Here is a 22,570-nt window from a genome sequence, read left to right as displayed (position 1 = left end):
ACGTTTTTATAAGGATGCATGTGTATCCTCCGTTTTTAATCAGCAGACCCTTAAATTAAACACGGTGGGTTGTGTTGGGCTACTAACCACAATGTCAAGTCAAAGGTTCAATTCCACCAGCCACTCACAGAAGAGAGATGAGGCTGTCTGCTCCTATAATGATTTACTGTCTCGGAAATTCAACAGAATAGTTATACTTTGTCCTATAGAGTCACTATGAGTCTGAATCAACGCAACAGCAATGAGAACCTATGATTTCAAGATAATTAGGAATAGAGGGCTCAGAGAATTATTGTTCCCACCAAAAATAGAAAACCACTGTGCCTAACAACATATGCTCTGCTCAGAAACCTTCTCGGTCTTATCCTTTACATAAGATAGCCTTACACTGTTGTTTCACCTTTGCCTTAATAACAACTAGCCCTTCCAAGGTTCAGGTTAGGTTTTGTGTTCCCAGGGCAACCTGTGTATATGGCTATTGTAACATCTGTGATTCCGCAGTGTAACTAAGTGCTTACTTATCTATTTCTCCACCTAAGGCACATGCTGAGTTTTGTTTCTCAGTATTCCCAGCATCAAGGATAAACCACATTGTAGATTTGCTGAATAAATGACTATTAGTAGCAACAAAACTGCTCAGATATATGAAACCATATATACTAAGAGGTACCAGAAAGAGACGCCGAGGAATTCCAGTGGGCCATTTCTGTTTACAAAGATTCAGAGCTAATTATACTCTTCCTTCCGTTTCTTTTCCACTCTAGTTAATCCCATTTGCTCTGGTATCTACATGCAGAAGTGACTGCAATTCTGAGCTTTCAGCTTCCCTTGTTGTTAGGTGTTTGAGTAGGTTAGACTCAGAAAGACTCCACGTCCAGTGAACGAAACACTGCCTGGTCCTGCAACAGCTTCACAATTGTTATGTTTAAATCCACTTTTAAATCCTCTTTTTCACTGACCCTCGACTGTACCAAGCATGATGTCCTCTTCCAGGACATTTGGCCCCTCCTGACAACATGTTCACAGTGAGACAAAGTCACTTCACTTCTAAGAAGCATCTGGACCATCCTTCTACTGAGACAGGTATGTTCTTTGCCAAGTCTAAGGTATATTCAATATATTTGACCAACACAATTCAAAGGCATCCATTATATTATAAGCTTTCTTATTCATTCATACATGTAAATACCCCCCCCCCAGGTCAGGAAATAGAACATTGTCAAACTGCTCCCCCTATCCCTTCCCCACTACCCTTCAATTTTATTTTTTAAAAGACTTTTGTGAATTACATAAGGTTTACAGAACAGATCCCATTTTTACATCCTAAAACTCATACATTCCAATTCATTTAATCCATTATAATCCCCTCAATGTACTATCGTTCATCTTCCTTTCTTTTTCCTTTTTCTGTTCCTTCATCTTTCAGAGCCCTATGAACTTTTGTCCTTTGGGAACTACTGCCCTGTTGATCTTACATGGCTGATTATTCTGACAGGGAGATGAGATCAGTTACAGAACAGAATGGAAGAGTCTTAGGGGTTCTCAACTGTCTACCAGATCAGTAAGCCAGGTCTCTTATATGATTCTGAGTTCTGTTCCACAGTTTCCTCCCACTCTATCCAGGATCTTCTAATGCAATCCTGTTCATAGCACCTGGTAATGATAGTAGGCACCATCTAGTTCTTCTGGTCTCAGGGTTGTGAATATTGGTGTTTGCAAGGATGTCCATTGACCTAATTGTTTCCATATATCTTTCTGGGTGGGGGAGAGGCCCAATGGTTGCACTTTAGATGAGTTTTTAAGACCCCAATCATTGCTTACCAAATTAAGATGCAGAACATTGTTTTTGCGAGCTGTATCAATTAGTTCTGATCCCCCAAGACCATCAGCTCACTCCACTCCCTCAAGATATTTAATAATATTTAAGTTCTCATAACTTTGCAAACCTTGCATACTCCACCACATTCATGGATATATTTGCAGCAAAAGGAAATACACATATACAAATAATCTCTGCCAAATCTCTCTGTATAGGTTCGTAGACATACTCCTACTCCTCTCCCCCATCTGTTCATCCTGCACACATATCCCAGACACTGGGAAATGGACAAGAGATAAAGGCAACAGCGCAAATACTGGTACACAATCTCGCAGTAGTGGTGATTTACAAGCAGATGCTTGGACACTCACTTTAGATGAATGGCTTTTTTGGACACAGGAACAAAATCTCTTGGGATTTTTTGGAATCAGCTCTGAATTCATATCCCTGCATGATCCTGGATCAGAGCAGGAAAGAAGAACCAGCAAGGAAGCCAGGGTGTGGCTGCTTATGTTGACTGTGAGCGTGAGGTACATCCACAACTATGGCCACCCAGGCTGGGGCACTGGCTTGACTAGATCTCAAAAAGTGAGAGTAAATCTGCATTTCTTTTAATGGCTAAAGTTTCAAAATAACATGCTATTACTAAACTGACACAGCACTCTAACAATCCAGGCTTAAGTCGAACCTTAATTAGGAAACCATTGCTTAAGACACAAATTTCAAAATAATAACAAATCTAGTGTCATTCCCTATATTGCTTCACCTCCATAAGGATAGGAAAGCGGCTTTAAGTGAAAAGTTAGCATGATGGGGCTGCACCATTCCAGCCAGCCATCCAGAACAGGGGTTCTCTGTGCTCCCAGCAGGCATCCAACAGGGTAGCACATACATGCTCTCTCAGTGAGAAAGCAACACCTTCTCACATACAACCCCCTGGAGAGAGAGGGGAAGGGGAGGGGGAGGACTTTACACCTGCAGACTCCTAACTCTATCAGCACTATGGCTGGGAAAAACAGCACATATTTAAAAAAAGAGGAGGAGGGGAAAAAAAGGCTTCCTAATAAAGCCAGCAACTTTCAAAGAAGCATCTTCTTAGGCATCTTTTCTTAGAAGAGTATTAAGTCTAAGAATTTAATAGCTATGGACATATGCCTTAATGGATTTAGTCAAATCCCATGATTATATGAGCAAATTTCTTAAAAGAACAGGTATTAAAACTCTTATTCCTCTTAGAAGACTAAAGTACAAAATGGCATATTAATTAAGGAATTGCAACTTCAAGACACATCTGTTCCTGAGCCTTTGGATAATCAAAATGACCCCTAAAGGTAGAACAGCAGTAAATCCAAGGGGACAGACACAAACACTCCCGATCCTAAAACATACCTGTGAGATCTGGCCAGTATCACTGAATATGCATCTGAGTGTAGTCATATGTTCTCAGTTTTTTACTGTATATCCTACAAAGGACAGGAGACATATAGCTCTTGGCCATAAAGAAAAGGCATAAGCAGCTAACCAGCCTACTGGGGAAGTTTAAGTCTAATGGGGAAGAACGTTTCTCTCCAGATCTGAAAAAGGCAGGTGCCAGTGCTGAATGTCTCTAAGTTTCATGAGGAGCAACTTGATCCCCCCCCACCAATTTCCCCATCAACCAGAAGCCAGCCAGCTCTGTCTGTTAAGATGCCCAGGCTGTGTGGCAGCAGTGTCAAAGGCTGCCATTTGCTCTAAGGCACTGCCATCTGCAGTATCACAACATTTTGTCTCCGGAAAATAAACACATCTGCCTTTGCCAGTGTCCTCCCACTGAGCCGCCCATCTGGAGCAGGTGAGCTGGGAGGCAAGCCTGGGCACGGGTGAGCTGGGGGCAAGCGGGGGGAGAGGAGCAGAGGCCTCTGGGGAGATGGCACATGGAGGAAGAAAGCAGTGCTGTGTCATGTCACTTCCTGCTAACCAAATTTGCCAAAAAACTAAGGGAAAAAAATTATTCCGTAGTAATACTGTAATCACTTGGAACAAATGGCTGGCTGTGTTAAAGGGACAAAACCTGCAATGGCAAGGTTTCACCTGGGCCATCTGTTCACAAGGTCACATGACCTCATCAATAAAATAAGCAGATGATGTCTTTGTACCAGCCACTAGAGACACGAGCAAAATAACTCTGGTGGCTAGCATGAAATGATCGAAGCACTAGAATCCCCCTAGATTTCATACCTATCTTCTACGGTCCAGACCAAACACACTCCAATTCAGCCAGTGTGCTGGGGAAAGCATGCTCATTTATATCTGAACTCACTTGCTGTGTATTCTTTATCTTACACTGGAAATAGAAATCCAAGTCTGGCTATGGTCTTGACACCAGGTCTTTACACTTTACTATCTGTGGGCCAGACACTATAAAACCCATTTCATCACAAAATAAGAATTTGTAAATTATCAAGGGTTCATGAGGAAGGGGGGAGCAGGGAGGGAGGGGGGAAAATGAGGAGCTGATATTAAGGGCTCAAGTACAAAGCAAATGTTTTGAGGAGGAGGATGGTAATAAACATACAAATGTGCTTGACACATGGATGTTTGTACAGATTGTGATGAGTTGTATGAGCCCCCAATAAAATTAAAAAAAAAAACTTAGTAGAGATCTTATCTACATTTGCTTGCATTTAAAATTTTTAATTGAAATAAAAATATGTATAGAAAGCTATATTATCCATAAATGTAGAGCTTAATTGCTTTTCATAAAATGAGAAAACGTATTGATATTATCCTTCAGATCCAGAAACAGACCAGCCTAATAAAGCTCTTCTTTCGTCACCACCAAAAAAACCCCCCATTTCATCAAATCCTCTTTCACCCCGCTTTCCAACCTGATCACAGCAGATCTGATACTAAACCTTCAGGAGCAGGGACTGTGGCTACTGAGCAGCAGTACTAAAGTCTCAAGGACAGCACACCGGGGAGACCTGCTTTCTACCATACACCTTGCCACAAACTCAGCACCCCACAAAGACACCAGATCTGGCGATACAACCCTGACTCCACATCTTTAAAGTGGAGATGGTGTGCCGTCACATCATTTTAGGCTATTTGGTGGCACTGTGAGTTTTGAACCACAAGGTCAGTGATTTAAATCACAAACTGATCCATGGGAGAAAGCTGAGCTGTCAGCTTCTATAAAGATTTACTGTATCGGACACCCTATGTAGGGTTGCTGAGCTGGAATTGACTCGAAGGCAGTGGGTTTGGTTTTAGGAGGCTAGTATGAGTAAGGAACTGGATTTAATTTTAAGTTTACTTAATTTAAATAATCAATTAATTTAAATAACCCAATCTCACTGGACTGTACATACTGGCAATAAAGTCTAGCTGCTATGTTGGTTTTCTTTTATTTATTTTTCCCCCCACCCATTCTTCTTTTATTTTTTTCAATGAGCGCACATTGTTTCTTATATCCCTCTTTACTAGCAGAGATCAGTTAAAATTAAGATAGCCCTCTCGGCACTTACTTGGGGAAGCTGGGCTTGCTGACCCACAGAAATGGAGCTAAGTGCTTTTGGACTGAGGCTTACTGGAGTGTGGCATCCCAGGCATTTAATTCACCGAGCTGGGTTTGCTGACCCCAGGAACCTGGAGCTGACTGCTTTCAGGTTGAGGCTAACACCAGTGGTATGTCCCTTTGGGAATTTATCAGCAGACCTGAAAGAACTTTGTAACATGTTCTTTTTTTTTTTTTAATCATTTTATTGGGGGCTCATACAACTCTTATGACAATCCATATATCCATCCATTGTGACAGGCACATTTGTACATTTGCTTTCTACTTGTAACATGTTCTGATGAACAACTCAACCCTGAGCATTTCTCACTGGCATTACAACTTGTTAACTTCCTTAATAAACCCTTTAATCGTGGGGGGAAAAAACCAAAACCCAGAAAACAAAAATTAAGATAACCATACTAAAGTATTCTCTCTCTAAAGTTTTAGTAATTGTTTCCTCATCCAAACAATAACAGCATAAAGGCTAAAGTAGTTATATGTGCCATATACTGTGCTAAGAGTCTTGGATGGGTTACCTTGTTTAATACTGGTAATTCTGCAAATAGGTGCTATCATTTTGTAGGTGGAGAAATCTAGCTCAGGTTTGCCAAGATTCAAACCCAGGCAGTCTAAGTCCAGAAACTACAATGTTAAACTGCCAGCAGTTAAATGGGCTGTAAGAGTCATTATATGCTTTGCAACAAACACAATCCTCTCCATTCCATGCAATGCTCCTCCCCACATACACTCACAACCAAACAATATGAGCTATGCATCACAACTGACTCAAAATAAGTCTACATCTCATGATTTTGCACTTTTTAGGAAAATAGGAAAACAACCAACACCCCTTTTACCAGAAAAAAGACTGAAATGTATATTTATATAGTACAACTAGCAACCTATTTGAAATTGGAAGCACAAGGCAGAGACCGTCACTATTTACTAAAAACTCCATGTCAGCCTACAAGAGACAGTCCTTTAAAATATCAAACATTTCAACTAGGAGAAGATTAAGTGGATTCACTGCATTTGCATGAAGCAGACTGCCACTCTTATCTCAATTCTAAAAGGAGCTTACTTCACTTCATGTCTGTAGCACTAATGACAAAATGCTTATTGTGCCCAAAGCTGTAATTCTTATTCCATTTCTGCCTGGGACTCAAAGGAACGCTTAGCACCGTGAAGCCATAGCTGATTCTTGGTTGAAAACCAGAGGAATTTCTGAGTGGCAGGAAAGTTTGTATTAGGTACCTTTTCTTCTCCCCCCAAAGAAAAGAAAACTGGACCAAAACATTGTATATAAAGCTGCTTCCTTCTCCCAAACCATTCAGCTCTTCCTCAAACACTGTAATCATTCAGACTGCATGAAACCATCCATCAATGTCAGCAGAGAGAAAGAAATTCTATGTCTGGATAGAAGTCCCTGGGTGGTACAAACAGCTAACGTCCTCAGCTGCTCACACAAAGGTTGGAAGTTCAGTCCACCCAGAGCTATCTTGGAAGAAAAGCCCTATGATCTACTTCTGGAAAACCAGTTTATGGAGCACAGTTCTACTCTGACATTTATGTGGTTGCCACAAATCATCAGCAACTCAATGGCAATTGTTTTTTTTAAAGTTATTAACTCTCAGTCCAGTATTTCTAGGCACTATAAATGTTAAAAGTGTTTAGTAACTTAAAAAAAAAAACACACACACCTGTATTTGTTTAGACTTCTATTGCAACTCACTTTAGCAAGTGTGAATGAAATTCTAACCATGATCAAAATGTATAGCATTTATGCTTCAGAACACTACTGAGGAACGCTGTAGAAAAGAGTGGATGTTAATTAAGGTCGAGCAGGCAAGCGGCTACGGCACTATTACTATCGCTTCATCTGACCTGCTGTGTAACTTGGAGCTAGTCCCTTTGCCATTTTATGCCTTTCACTCTGTTACTGGTGCTAGAGCATTAACTCCTATTTGTCTCAGTGGGATAGTGAGTAGATTAAATTATTAAGCAAACTGCTTTGGGCAAAAGACATATGAATGCTAAATATTATGATTTACAAGCATTCATTTTCCTAGCACTCCCGTGGGGCGAGGAAGTTATCTCGATTGCATAGATGAGTAAACAGGCAGAGGGGGTTATGGTCACATGGCAAGGCTCCATTTACCTAGTCCCTTGGGAAGGGAAGAATACACACCTTTAGCAATCACAGGAACTTTCTGGGCACATCCTACACAATCTTTCATACACTCACTCCTCAACTCAAGGCGGCATCTTTTAACATGCTACCGTGGAACAGACACAGATGAAAGATAGCAACAAGGCCAGAATAAGTGAAGAGAAATAAAACTGTGTGCTCAAAAAGACAGATAAATAATCTCAAATTTGGGGAGAAATGAAAGTTGTGCATTATTTTCAAGGTTTTACCCACACCGCCATGCAGGGAAAGAGCCCTGGCAGCATAGGAGATTATGGGCTGGGGTGTTAACTACAAGGTCAATGGGTAGGACCACCAGTCACTCCAAAGGAGAGAGATAAGGCTTTCTGTTCCCATAAAGATTTAGTCTCACAAAGCCTAGAAAGTAAGCTCTACTCTGCCCTATATAGTCACTAAGAGTCAGAATCAACTCAACAGCAGTGGGTTGGACTGGATACTACGTAGGGACCTTCTACCAAAGGTATTAGGTATTTGTTATGGAAACATTTTGTTTTTTTGAGGGGGGGGGGACCTTTAAATCACAAGTATCCATATAGGTGTGGCCCATTCAAAATCTTTGGGAAGATCAGTTTACCCTCTGGGCTTTAATTAGCAACCAGGCAGAAAGAGAAAACAAATCCAAAGAGAATGAATGTTCAGCGATGGAAAGAGCTCAGGATGGCCCCCTCAAAGGTAGATCAGGAGCCCTAAAGAGCACAGGAGGGTCTCTGCTCACATCTAAGACAACCTGCTGGATCACTTACCCGACTCCGCAGACAGTCAGCCAGGTTTCGGCGAGTGAAATTAGCTGCTGCTGTGGGAGACAACTCATAGCCTAGGACAAAAAGATAAAGAGGAGCATGTCAATGGAAGCAGACGGGAGCAGTGCCCCCAATCATTCCACTCCCCCGTTCTTAAAGCCACTACCCTCTGTCCATTCGGAGTAAAGGAAGTAGAGACTGAGGGGTATGACACTGCTTCTAGCCCCTTTCCCCACCACACAACATTTAAGAAATGACTGGCTAACAGTGAAAGCAACTCAGAACAGAAGCTAGGAGACTGTGCTGTGTTAGGATCAAAGGCACCGCCTTGCTTAAGACATACAAACACTGGATGTTTTTTTGTTTTGTTTTTGTAAAGAAGGTCCTGAGATGTCATTTTAAAATTGTTAAAATGAGGACCCAGGGAAAATAAACAAGATGCTAGGGCAACCGCAGTTGCTTTATAAGGGATTGTGTTGTTGCTGTTTTGAAAGTAACTTTATTAAGAAATGTGATATGATTTACAAAACCTCAAGCCACAGGGGGGGAAATGTTTCATCACTATCTACAAAAGAATGTTTAAGACAGCATCTCTGAAGCATAAAACCTCTTTCAGAAAGTGGTCAGTGAGCACGGAACAGTGCGCCCATTTTGGAATGTAATCTCCCGAAAAATCTGATCAGCACCCAAAGGGATGAGAATGACCTGCGACTCAGTGGACCTTACAGAAAATGGCAGATTCAAGAGCGGGACAGAAGTTACTCCCCGTAACATTTCAAACATCAGTGTCAGAAAAGGCAGGATTCGGATGGAAATGCTAACACATATTTACTGAGCAGCTGCTATATTTCTGGTTCTGTGCGGTATGTACTTCACTTGTACTACTGAATTTCATCCTCCTAATTTGTCTACTGTTGTTGGGTTGTTGTTGGCAAGTTGACTCCCATTTAGAGTGAGCCTACGGGGCAGAGATGAACTGCCACACAGGGTTCCTTGATGACCATCTCTATCAGTGGTTCTCAACCTCCCTCATGCTGCGACCCTTTCATACAGTTCCTCATGTTGCGGTGATTTCCCCCCAACCATAAAATTTTTTTCGCTGCTACTTCCTAATTGTCATTTTGCTACTGTTATGAATCAGGCAACCCCTGTGAAAGGGTCGTTCGATCCCCAAAGAGGTCGTAAACCACTGATCTATATGGAAGCAGACTGCCTGTTCTTATCCGCACAGAACTGCTGGGTGAATTCAAACCACCAACCAGTCAGTAACCAGCTGAGCTTTTAGCCTTTGTACTACCAAGGCTACTATTAGTCTATTAAACAAAAGACTCCCACAAATCCACTGCTGCCCAGTTGATTCTGACTCATACTTACCTCACAGGACAGAGCAGAACGGATCCCCAGAGTTTCTGACGCAATAAATCTTTATGGAAGCAGGCTGCCACACCTTTCTCCCAAGAAGTGGCTAGTAAGTTCTAACCACCAACTTTTCAGACCTAACAGCTTAACAAACTTAGTTTATTGTGTCAACCTGGCCGATAAACACGTGGGGTTAATTGAAAGGCGGAGGGATAAATGGCTCAGTGAGCCTCACCTTCCTAGTTCTCGGGTCTCTTGCTTTCTGATGGTCGGACCAGGGTGCAGCTGCCTTACCCGTTCACTGCTTCAGCTTACAAGGCTCACTTTCTGCAAGACCTCCCTAAGGAGAAGCCACTTGGACCTACCCTGATGGCAGCTCTGGGTGCTGGAGCAGCCATGTGGAGACCCCTGCCAGCACTGAGATGCTTACACATTCACTGATCCTACTTTCCCCTGCAGTCGGCATCATTGTCTCTGTTTTGTGAGATGGAGTAGGACTTTGTGGATTGGTGTTGGACATATGGGTTAATGTTGGACTTGTGGGCTTGGGCAGCACTGGGTTGAGATGTTTTCTTGATGTGCACTTAACCTTTATATAAAACTCTCTCTCATACATGAATTGCTGTGGATTTGTTTCTCTAAAGTACCCAGACTATTACACACACCACCAGGGATCCTTAGTAGTTTATTACCAAACTCACACCCATGGGGTCAATGCCACCTCATAGGAGCCCTAGTGGCATATGGGTTACATGTGGGCCGCTAACCACAAGGCCAGCAATTTGGAACCCCAGCTGCTCCAAGGGAGAGAGACGAGGTTTTCTGCTCCCATAAAGGGTTACTGCCTTGGAAACCCACAGGGGCAGTTCTACTCTCCCCTACAGGGCTGGTATGAACAGTTTATTCGTCTCTGTTAAATCATAATGGGAGCAACCCTTGAGAGGCCCGGTCAACCGGGAATATCTCATCCCACAAACACCAGTTATCTTAAAGCAAAGAAGTTTGATGCCTGCATATAATTTTTCTTTAGTATTTTGCCTCAGGCTCTAAGTTTAACATGCATTAGAATTACTATACTATATAGGACTACATATACAAAACTATTTGACAGGCAATTTAAAGGTGTTGAAGGGTAATTTTAAGGAACTTTGGTGGTACTATTGAGTAGTGCACTTTGAAAGTTGGCAGTTCAAACCCAGCAGCCACTCCTCAGGATAAAGATGAAGCTAGCTGTCCCCTTGGAGACGCACACCCTTGAAAACACTATGCAGGGTCATCACAAGTTGGAACCGACTCCCTGACCAGGCTTTGGGTTTAAAGGTAACTTTAACTAAATACAATTTTTGTTTGATGTACTGAATTTAGACCCTAGCCCCCCCATAATAAACAATTCTCTCTGGTCTTGCTTACTCTTTTTCCTCTGTCCAAGGGCAGTAAGTACTGTATCTACCACACTTCAGAAATCTTATTGGTGTCTTTCACCCGCCATGCAGGCAAATAATAAAACCAGTTAAAAAACAGACTTCTTGAAATAGTCTAAGCTTGCCTAAACAGAAGTACCACTTACTTTAGGTTTCGGAGTAGCAGGGACTAAGCTTTGTTCATCTTTGAATTCTCAGTGGTACAAAACAGTGTATTTAGCATAAACAAGGTCCTCAAAAATATTCATGGACTTGAGTGCAGGAAGGTATGAAAGCTATCTGAATGGATCTTACCTAATTCGTTTACACATGCAATTATATACAAATGAAGTTCCTTCACAGCTCCATATTACACTAGTGTTGTCTAACAGTGTTGTCAAACTATGAAGTAACTGGAAAAACTTTTTGCAAGAACTTCACTGCCAATTTTCCTGGTTGACAGAGCTTAGCTGATAGGGAAGGTTCTCCAGATAAAGATTTATTCCTAGCCAAACTCATTCCACTGAATAGATTCGGGCTCATAGCAACAGAGTGGATTGCTATTGTACATTTCTGAGACTGTTAACTCTTGACGAGAGAATAGAAATGGTCATTTTTCTTCTGAAACGCAGCTGGTGGTTTTGAACAGCTGAACAGCTGGTGGTTTTGAACAGCTAGCCGCCCAAACCTAGAAAAAACAAGACTCCCTGCTGTCAAGTGGATACCAACTCACAGCAGCCCCAGAGAACATTATTATCTCTCTAGACAAGATCCTGCCAGAGGTCGCACAAAATCCTTTCAGTTAATCCCTTATAATTACACAGAGCTTTAAGCTTACTAAGCATTTTCATATGTACAATTCGCTAATAAGGATGTAAGCCCATCTGAGAAATTTAGAAAATGAAGGCCCAGTGAGGAAAGGTGACTTGCCACACAGAAAACAATAAAGCCAAGTTCGGCTTAGGTCGTCTAGCTCTCAGATTCAGGTATACTTCAGCTCAAAATACACTCTCTGAAAAATCAACACTTAAGAAATATGGTATTATCAGGCCCACCTCTAAGACGGTATCAGTTTTATTTCCCAAGTATCAATATTATAAAGACTCTTACGCTCTGGGATTTTGGAAGAAAATCTTTAAGATAGAGGAAGGTCTATGTAAGTTTTTTTGTTTTTTTTTGGTCTATGTAAGTTTTTAAAATGAAAATGCCTTGAGGGAAAATATGACCACATAGGTCTGCCCATGTATACAATCTTTTTTTTTAAGTTCAAATTTGAAGACAAACAAACCAGGGCTACACTCTAGGTATTACCTACCATTTCGCATCTTATAAAGCTGCACATTTTTCTGAATATATTCTGCAAATTGCACAGTGTCACCAGCCTCTCCAACACATAGAAGCAAGATTTTTTCACTCATCTTAAACATCTTGTCGTGATCTGCTCAAAGAAATACAACATGATATTAGAAATTCCTTTTCATAAATTATGGTTACGATATATCAAGTACTATATTGAACAGCATACTTATTAGTTATGATATTAAATCATTTTACTAATTATGTTAGAAGATTTTAATGGGCACCTATGTTTGGTTTTTACTCTCACATTAGGCAATCAACATATTTTATTAATTTCCATTGCAGTTGGAGAATATAGGGAAGTTGATAACCAAAAACTGTAATTAGAAACATTTGAAGATATTTTGAAATTCAACAACAGAACAATTAAAGGGACTAAAGTAATCAAAGGCAATAGGTTCATGATTACAAAATCATGAAATGCCTCTACAATGTAAGTGAAATGTTGGTCATTATATTTATAAGGTACGAAAGCATACATGGAAGGTTGCAATCAACCTAAGGCAGCATCACAAGAAAGGTCAGAGGATAACTGAGACTACCAATCACCCTCAAAAGAACCAACTCTGTGTTCACAGCAAACCAGAAAATGAAAATGTCAAATTAAACAGTCTAACGTTCTAACAGTAAGCTATTTAAAAACACCTCACAAAAACCCTTAACACTCTCTAAGTTTATCTAGCAGAACCAGACTCATTCTGATTAGATAGATAAATATTCAGCAAACAACTGGTGCCTAAGAAGGAAAAGGGCATACTTTGTCTATAGCTTCAGAAAAAAATGGAATCTTCCTATCTAACTCTCACTTTCACTTTCCATTTTCAAATAGTGCTGAATAATCTTCCCTGGGAGACATTTTTCCTTTTTGAAAGCTTCTGAAATGTCAAAATCCCTTAATAGGATTTAAAGAACAAAATGCTACTGTTAAATACTTTATAAGTGTTTGAGAGTTTTAGATACCAGCTAATATGGTTACTTAGATGGGGGGTGGGGGGGAGCGCAAAACATAAAATATGCCTGTAGATACTATCGAATTGCCTCGAAACTCCTAACACATACACAACAGGAGATTTTGAGACGGGTAATTTGCAATCTAATTTATATATATCTATATCTATATATCTAGATATATATAAATTCTTTTATAAACAGATTATATAGATAAAAAAGAAAAAGGACCAGAGCATGTATTGTAAGTTCTTGCCAGGGGTGAGAGTGTGTGCAATTTTTATTTCCCTCTTTTCAACTATCAGTATTTCCTAAAATTTTAATACACATATCACTTTTCTAAGAAAACATTAATGAATAAATTTGCAATATTTTTGCAATCAGCAAAAATACCCTGCTTTTATTTTGAAAAAGAAAACTTGCTCATAAAGAATTTACCACATTTAAAATAAAAGCTTGGTAGCAAGCTGTTCAATTTGAAACGAACTCCATACAAGACCAAAGTATTTTTTAAAAATATCTACCGCATGTCCAGTGAGTAGCAGATGGGGATATAAAAACAAAAATGACAGGTGCTAATTACTCCTTGAGCTGCCCAGGAAATAGCCTATTTAGTTCTAGAGAAGTTCCAGTCCTTGGCAAGGAACTTCCAAGATCCACAATGAAACAAGTGGATATTAAAATGAACATTAATGTGTAATATGGGAAACCAACTGGATCGCGTTCATAATCTGGCCTCAGCACTCTGGGGAAATCACTTGTCTTCTCTGAGCCTCAGTTCCCATAGGTGTACAACAGTAATGAATTCTATACTTATACAGTATTATGACTCTTAAGTGAGGGACATAAGAGTTCAGATTACACATGCCATAGGAATTCAAAAGAGAGTTCTTTGTGGGCTAGACTACTCCAAATGATTTAAAAGCAATTTTATATAGGCCAAGACCAAACCCAAAACAAACTCACTGAGTCAATTTTGACTTATGGTGACTGTACAGGACAGAGTAGTTGTCCCTGTGGGCTTCCAAGACTGTAACTCTTTATGAAACTCTTCTCTTTCTCCCAACATGTAGACCGCCACAACCCCAAGGCTCCTTTCATATAGGTTAAGAGTGAGGAAGTGCAGCCTATGATATAAGCATGTCATCTTTGGAAAATGTCTTCCCGAGAGTCTCAGTACATTGTAGAGTGTGATAAAATGAAAAACAAATGGCAACTATTAGCTGCGCTTTTTACTTGGAGACAATTAGTCCCCAAAGATGACTCTTTTTCACCATTCTCGCCAACCTTACACTATTCCTTTGTGAAATGAACACCAGGGAAAAGTCCTCATATAATTCCAAATGTGTATGCCAGAAAGGACCATAGGAAAAGCAGAGTGTTGAGTGCAATTATTTCCATCCATTTTTCGAAAACTCAAATTAATCTGTCTTCCAAATCACATCTTTTCTCTGAATACCCTTCCAATTCACTGCTGAAATCATTAATTTAAAACTAACCTAATATTGACTAGTGATATCTTTATCATGAAAAGCATTTTGTAACATTTATTTCCTTAAAGTTTTAGCCTCTTCTATGGATTATACCTAACTGAATGCCAGAGGCTTAAGGCATATTTGGATGATGAAACAGAAAACCTGTACAAGTACTGATGGATTACTGCTCTACCTTCATTCCAACATGCTTATCAAAGGTTCATTCTTCAAAATGGAAAAATCTACTCTTTAAAAAAACCAAATTTACTTTCTCATTAAGTAACTTCACTTGAGGAACAATTCATTCAACAGGTGTTCGACACCTCCCCCCCCCCCCCCCCCCCTCTTTCTTTAAAAAGGCTAGAACTCAAGCAAAGTCCAGCAGAACTCATTCTACCTCCCAGGTGATCAAAACCTGACAACCAGATGCCTCCTAAAGCAGCAGTCGTGCGCACTTTGGGGGGTTTTATTCACACGATTCAGGAAACCCTAGAATGAATCCTTTTTCTTGCTTCAAACCCAAGAACTGTCAGCTGCTCTCAAAGTTGTTCCTACTCTCTAAAACTTGAAAACAATTCTTTCTAGTAAACTGCTTTAAATTGCTCACCTGGACTACATTTTTACTCTATATTGTCAGAAAAGTTTGTACTTTTCATATAATTATCGCTATATATAGCCTAAGCTATATTAAACTTTAAGCCTTATTAAACTAACTTATTTTAAAATTATATATAATAATCTTGGGGTAGGGATCAGACTTTATTCCTATTTGCAGCCTCAAACACTATAACATGTACATAAACCCAAATCAAACACACTGCTATGAAGTAGATGCCAACTCATCACAAGCCTATATAGGGTTTGAGACTAAATTTCTACAAGGAGCAGACAGACAGTCCCCTCTTTTTTCTACAGAGATGCAGCTGGTGGGAATGAACCGCCAAACATGTGATTAGTAGTTCAAGGTATCCAAATTATTTGTAAAGCAAACAATCATTGGTGAGACAAAGCAAAATGCTTTTTCCACAGTAGCAGTCACATGCTTAGCTTCCCCGTCGCAATATTTATTAAGTACTGAAAGGCGACAGTGTAGTACAATAATGGCCGAAAGGTCTGAAGTCACACTGCCTAGGTCTGAACCCCGACTCTGTCCATTTGTGACCTTGGCCAAGTTGCTTATCCTCTGTGCCTCAGAAATAACATCTATAAAGTGAGGATATAACAGTGTCTACTTAAAAAAGTTAAATGAATTCGTAAATTGCTTAAAATAGCACAGTGCTTAGTAGTACCATGCCTAAAAAGTATTTGTCACTGAGGTGGGTAGTAGTAATCTGACTTTACAGATGAGGCAATCTGAGCACTGCAAAGTGACCTGCACAAAGTCACAAAGCAAGTAAGTGACAGGGACTGGACTCGAACTTTGCAATTCTACTAACTCGTGAAATGGTTTTCGTTTTCCTGCGCATTGGCGAACGTGGCAGCCAGTGCCTAGGGAAACTAAAAAAGGAGTTTAGGAGCAGACCCACGGAAAGAGTTGTAGAGGAAGGAAAGAAACGATCAAACTTCTAGTCCCATAATTACACTTCCCACAAGATCCCGCCAAACTAAGCTAATAGGTAGCGCTAACAGGAAACGTACCGGACACTTCGGAGGCAAGGAGCCTGGTGCCCGGCAGGGGCTTAAACACTTGAAGCCTCGCAAGGCAACTCTCCACTGAGCACTGACCTAGGAGTCCTGGGAGGAAAGGCCGCTAGGCCTTCGTTTGCCTTCCGGAGGAGAGCAGACTGGGCTCGAGCTCCCGGAACTCCCTGGTGCTAGCTCAAACATCGCCACGAACTCCCTCCCGTGCCCCTGCCCCCGGCCAGGCCTGTGCGGGCCGCCCCGGCCTCCTCTCACCGTCCTTCATCTGGACAATATTGCTGGCGGCCACCCTGTCGGAGGCGACCAGGACGTAGTCCGGGCCCTGGATGCCGATGAGGTACTCCATAGCGGAGGCAGGTCCGACGCTGCAGATTCGACCGCACGCGAGTCCCGCTGGCTTCTCGGCCCTACCGGTGAGACAGCACAGTCGAGCACAACTTCTCCGAGCGACGCGAGCCGCGCGACCGCCGAGTCACGTCGCTCTCCGATGACGTAAACTCTCGCGAGAGGTTGGGAAGTGGGCGGGGCCACCGGCCGAGTTCAACTGCGTTCGTTCGCTCGGTCTGTTCAATTGTCTGCTCGGCAAGTCGCTTCGGTACTGTAGTGCCCGTTTCCTTATCAGGAGATCAGGAGTTGAAGGTTCGCTTGAGAATGAAGTCGCACGTTAGGTGTAAAGTGCCAACCATTTGATGGGTGCCCTAAAAGGGGCTAATCCCAGGTGGCCGTTTCCCTTTGCTACTCGATAAAGTCAATCTAGAAACCTCCTTCCGGAAAGCCAGACTCGAGAAAAATGAACAGGAGATTCCCTGATTCTGGCTCTCACAAAAATAAAGATATGGTGGGATTAAAAACTTAAACATGACGGTAAATCACAAAACCAGTGGGGAAAATAGAATTTTTTATAATCTTCGTGAGGGACAAGTGTTTATTATAGGAATTCCTGAAAAAACAAAACAAAAAAAAACAACCATGCAAGAAAAACACAGCTTAAACTAAACTAGTTTCCCAATATAGAACTAGGTTTCACCTGAAGGTTTTCAATGGTTGTTCTTTTGGAAGTAGATCGCCGGGCCTTTCTTCTGAGGATCCTCTGGGGGAACTCAAACCACCCATCTTGTGTCAGCCAAGGACTCTAATAGAGAAAACGATTGACGTACATAATGAGATAAAGCTACATGTCTCTGGTGAAGTCACCTGAAGTGCTCAAAGATAAATATGACGGATAATTTCTTTAATGTGTGAACGTCCATATCTGTAACTTTTAAAAAGTACTTACAAATCAATAGAGGAAAGACAACATAATTTTTAAGTGGCCAAAGTTAAGAGCACACGATTCACAAAAGAAGCCATTCAAATGGCCAAAAAACAAAAAGCTCCTCAGCCCTGATGGAGATTAGGAAAATGGGAAATTAGAAGCAATGAGAAATTTTAAGTTGCTGGAGGGATTATACATTGTTATGGCCCCTTTATAGAGGACAACTTGATAATATCTATTAAAATGTGAGTGTACATAACCTTTTCATTATGTCCTAAAGAACGATCTGCATGAACACCAAAAAATTCGTGAAGGAATAGTCTTCACAGTGCTGCAGCGGAAAAAGACCAACCTGTGCCGGTAAGGAGAAGAATTGTTGTCGAATGTCCACTCATTTGAACTGTGGTTCAAGAATAATGAAAGTACCAGGGACTGATAAAAGGACAACCTGTTCCATGTTGGAAAAAGTAGGACCAGAATGCTCCTTAAGCAAGAATGGCAAGACTTCCTCCTATATACTTTAAATATCTTGTCAGGAGAGATCAGTCCCTGGAGAAGGACCGCATGCTTGGTAAAGCACAGAGGGAGTGAAAAAGAGGAAGGCCATTAACGAGATGGATTGACAACAATGGCTCAGACAGAGGAACTTAAGGGTAGAGCAGGACCATTCAGTGTTTCCTTCTGTTGTGCAGAGGGTAGCTGTGGGTGGGAATGGACTGATGGCACCTAACAGCAACAACATGCAGCGGAATATCATGCAACCATTAACAAGCAGTACGTTAATCTACATATTCTAATATTTATTCCAAGTAACTCAAAATACGTTAAGTGAAAATGAAAATGCATTCCAATATATAGCATGTTGTCATTTTGTAAAAAAGGTAACACTAGTAGAAAAAGATCTTGGAATAAGCATGTGAGATTGTATGCAGTGGTTACTTATGGGTAGTGTCATTTGAAGGGAGGGCTTTCACTTTTTACTTCATGCACAGCTGTATAATTTGAATGTTTATAAGACATTCATACTTTTAATAGGTTCAGAAGAAAGCAAAACAAAAACAGCCATCCCTTTATAGCTTGCAACTATTCTGGAAAACTCTGAAATAAACCATGACTAGTTTCTAATAATCTGCAGCACAGTCTTTATACTTACGGAGAAATGGCGGTGGGGGGGGTGTTTGCAATTATATCTCCAAACAACAGTGAAATTCATTTGCCTTTGCTGAAACATTCTTTTTGAATGTTTCTTTTAGTTCTCTGCCATGAAAGGATATAGAGCCTGAGGAGTGAGGGGTAGCCCATCTATCATGAGATAGATGCCATGGGCAAGTGAGGTCATTAAGTCAACCATCCCGGTAGGAACACAGCTGCATCCATCATCCCAGAAAGATCCTTTCTTAAACACCACTGGATAAGAAGCCTCTCTTTCCCTCTCTGGTTCTTGCTTTCTCTCAGTGTGTGTGTTTTCATATGTGTATTTTAATTACTGAAGTGCATAGTTAGATAGTATATACACACATTTGCATATACGTATACACACATAATACAGAAGTGAAAAGTTAAATATCTTTTCTCCATCCAGAGGTCTGTCTCCTTCCAGATCCTCTCCTTTGTACATACCAATACCCAATTGATACATTCATCAATTCAGAATTTTGAATGGGAAGGTTTATAATATTAAAAAAAAGAAAAAGACCTGTATCTTTTAAATAGACTCTTCAGGTCTCTTTTGAAATACCCCTACCTAAGTCACACTACAGCTGCCCTAACTTTGTAATAATATAGAAGAAAGTGAGTTATTAAAACCTAACTTGTGCGGAATGTCACTAAAAAGAAAACCAGGGGGACTCCCACTCCAATGAAAGTCATAGAGGACGGAGCCTTAGCAGTGTAAAAAAAAGTCTGTGGTGCTTCAGAGATACTAGAATGTTTATTGCAAATTGTGGTGGGAGGATTAAAAGGTTCTAAAAGGAGCAGGCTAAATTTGATCCACTCAGGAAGGTCAGAAACCCTACCAGCTCATTGTATGTGTTGGGAGACACCGAGGATTCTTTACTTATAAAAATGATAAGAAATGTTGTTAGAAAGGGACAAGTTGTGTCACTGAAGAGCTCTGTAGTGGTGCCCTCTGTGGGGTGGGGTCTGACAGCAGGAGATGCTTTATAGACACGCCCTCCCCATTATGGAGATGATGGGATTTCAAATAGCAATGGCCAGCACTTAACCATCAGAAGCAAGATGGAGACAAATACTGAATGGGTTCAGTATATAAAGTTAAACACCAAGACAAAGGCAAGCTTCTCCTCTCAGGTTACATAATCTAACCTGGTCTCCCAACAATGAGGTAGAGTGTCGGCTGAGTGCCTATCAACCATGTATCACCCCCTACATCTTTTTTTTTTTTTACACCCCCTTCATCTTAAAGACCACCTGGATGGAGGAGACCTCACCTCAGGTGGGGTCTGTTTCTCAAGATGCAGGGAAAGGGAGAAGACCATTCAGTTGCTGCCATACAACATTGTGCTAAAGTCACCCCACATCAACAGACACTCCCACAGAGGGATAATTGAACCTTACTGGAAACTCAAGTCAAGACGGGGGTGAGGCAGGCATGTATGTCTTAGAGAAGGTGGTTACACTTCTGTTGGTGGGTAAACTGGGTGAAGCAACCTCCCTTAGGGAAATAATGCTTAACAATATTTATATAGAACCCAAGGGGAGAATATGGCCGGTCCTATGTTCCCAATTGGACACTTTTCACATTGTTTTTAGCTAGCCCTTGGTGACCCAGACTTGTGCTATTAACTACTGGGATTATAGATTCTGAGTTTGTTTTTTTTGAGGTGTACAACATCCTTCAGAGGTCACACCAGCAGGATTACATGTGGAAATCCTACTAAGAGAACTGGGTTTTACCTCAAACTCACCTATAGCAGATTTAAGGAACTGACATATTCCCTTGGACTTAAGGTTAAAACTGCCTAGTGTGAGAAAAAGCAGAAGACTGCTGTCCCAAGGAATTGATTCGGATCTCTTGCCTTGAGGGTGCCCAATGAAGTGACTGGAAATTATTTACATGAACAATGGGGTTAGTGATAGGGAAAACAAGGTCATTACTGGTGATTAGACATGGCGCTATTATGATCCCAAAAGCAAACATCAATCAAGCCAGTGGAAGATGCCATCATCACCTTGCCCCCCCAAATCAAATGAAATCTTTTTTTGCTGTGAGAGGGATAGTGCATTTGGAGTTCATTCCACCAGGTCAGAACTGTTAATCAAGCTTTCTATTTAGAGGTTCTGAAAAGATTGTGTAGCAATGTGTCACAAAAAAGGCCTGATTTGTGGCAAGCAGGACTGGTTTTGCCACCACAACAATGCACCTGCTCACACAGCCATCTCAGTGTATCAGTTTTGGGCCAAAAAACAGCATGCCTCTCTTGCTCCACACACCTGACTTGCCCCCACACCTTTGTGTGACTTCTTTTTGTTTCTGAGAATGAAGAGGAACATGGAAGGACAGCGATTTGACGATGTAGAAGAGGTGAAGAAAAAATGAGGGAGGTACTGTCAGCCACCCAAACAGATGAGTTGAAAAATGGAATGTATTGAGTGTAATTGATAGTACTTTGAAGGTGATAAGGTTGTTTTGTAAAAACATTTAAATACATAGCTTTGGGGGAAAATTCCATTTTTGAGTGTTATTGAAATGTTTGCCCAATCGCTAATCCCCATTGTTCATGTAAATCGACAATTCATGTACTGTGATCTGAAAAGCTGGCATATATGTATATAATTTCCTTTTCCCAGCAGTGTTTTAAATTATATACCATTGGCTCAATTAATGACATTATCAATTGAATCACATTATGCCCATGGGGATGATTTATAATGTCCTGTATCATAAAATGATAATGATATCTCTAAAGTGAATCAGAGACATATATAACCCATAGTTACATGAATGGATTGGGGGCTCGCATTTTGTTAGCACCCCAATCTAAGGACAGTTAGTTCTTATGACATGACTTTACTTGATACTCACACTCATGAAGAGATCATTGAAAATATGAGTGCTAGAGCAAAGAGTGGTAAAGAAACAAGGTGGTGCCTGACTATCAGAAGGAGTAGCTTCTGGGGTCTTAAAGGCCTTAAAACAAGCAATCATCTAAGTGAGGTGTCAACTAAGTCCACGTGGAAGAAGCACACCAGCCTGTGTGATCCAAGGATTGTAAATAATATAATCCAAGACCGGAGGAATAAAGAGTGAGTGAGTTTATTGTGCCAACCTGACCGATAAACACATGTGGAGTTAATTGAAGGGCAGAGAGAACTAGAAAGGCAAGGTTCACTGAGCCTTGCCTTTCTAGTTCTCTTGCTTTCTCTAGGTCTCTTGCTTTCTGATGGTCAGACCAGGGTGCAGCTGCCTTAGCAGTTCCCTGCTTTAGCTTGCAAGGCTGTCCTCCTGCAAGACATCTCTAAGAAGAAGCTGCATGGACCTACCCCGATGCAACCCTGGGTGCTGGAGCAGACATGTGGAGACCCCTGCCAGCACTGAGATGTTTACACATTCACTCATTCGGCTTTCCTCCTGCAGTCAGCATCATTGCATCTGTTTTGTGAGATGGAGGGAGACTTTTTGGATTGGTGTTGGACATATGGGTTAATGGGTTAATGTTGGACTTGCAGGCTTGGACAGCACTGGGTTGGAATGTGTTCTTGATGCACACTTAACCTTTATATAAGACTTTCTCTTACATACGAGTTTCTGTGGATTTCTTTCTCTAAAGTACCCAGATTAACACAAAGAGTATTAGAGCTTAAATT

General features: G+C 41.0%; 1 protein-coding gene across 1 annotated transcript in view; it reads right to left on the bottom strand.

The window, feature by feature from the left end:
* Positions 1 to 16,938, bottom strand: part of PSMB2 (proteasome 20S subunit beta 2) — a 38,013-nt gene extending 21,075 nt beyond the window's left edge. Inside the window, exons 1-3 of the mRNA XM_004704974.4 lie at positions 16,744 to 16,938; positions 12,381 to 12,503; positions 8,310 to 8,380 (exon numbers count right to left, since the gene is read on the bottom strand). Of these exons, the coding sequence (XP_004705031.1) occupies positions 8,310 to 8,380; positions 12,381 to 12,503; positions 16,744 to 16,834 (285 nt within the window). The 5' untranslated portion in view covers positions 16,835 to 16,938. The remainder of the gene's footprint in view (positions 1 to 8,309; positions 8,381 to 12,380; positions 12,504 to 16,743) is intronic.
* Positions 16,939 to 22,570: the final 5,632 nt, after the last annotated feature.

This window comes from Echinops telfairi, unplaced genomic scaffold (genome assembly GCF_000313985.2).
Source record: "Echinops telfairi isolate 266 unplaced genomic scaffold, ASM31398v2 ScPeMD7_7457;HRSCAF=8495, whole genome shotgun sequence".
NCBI classification, from domain to species: domain Eukaryota; kingdom Metazoa; phylum Chordata; class Mammalia; order Afrosoricida; family Tenrecidae; genus Echinops; species Echinops telfairi.
Note: the sequence above shows the minus strand (reverse complement) of the source record. Positions and strands in the feature narration are given on the sequence as shown.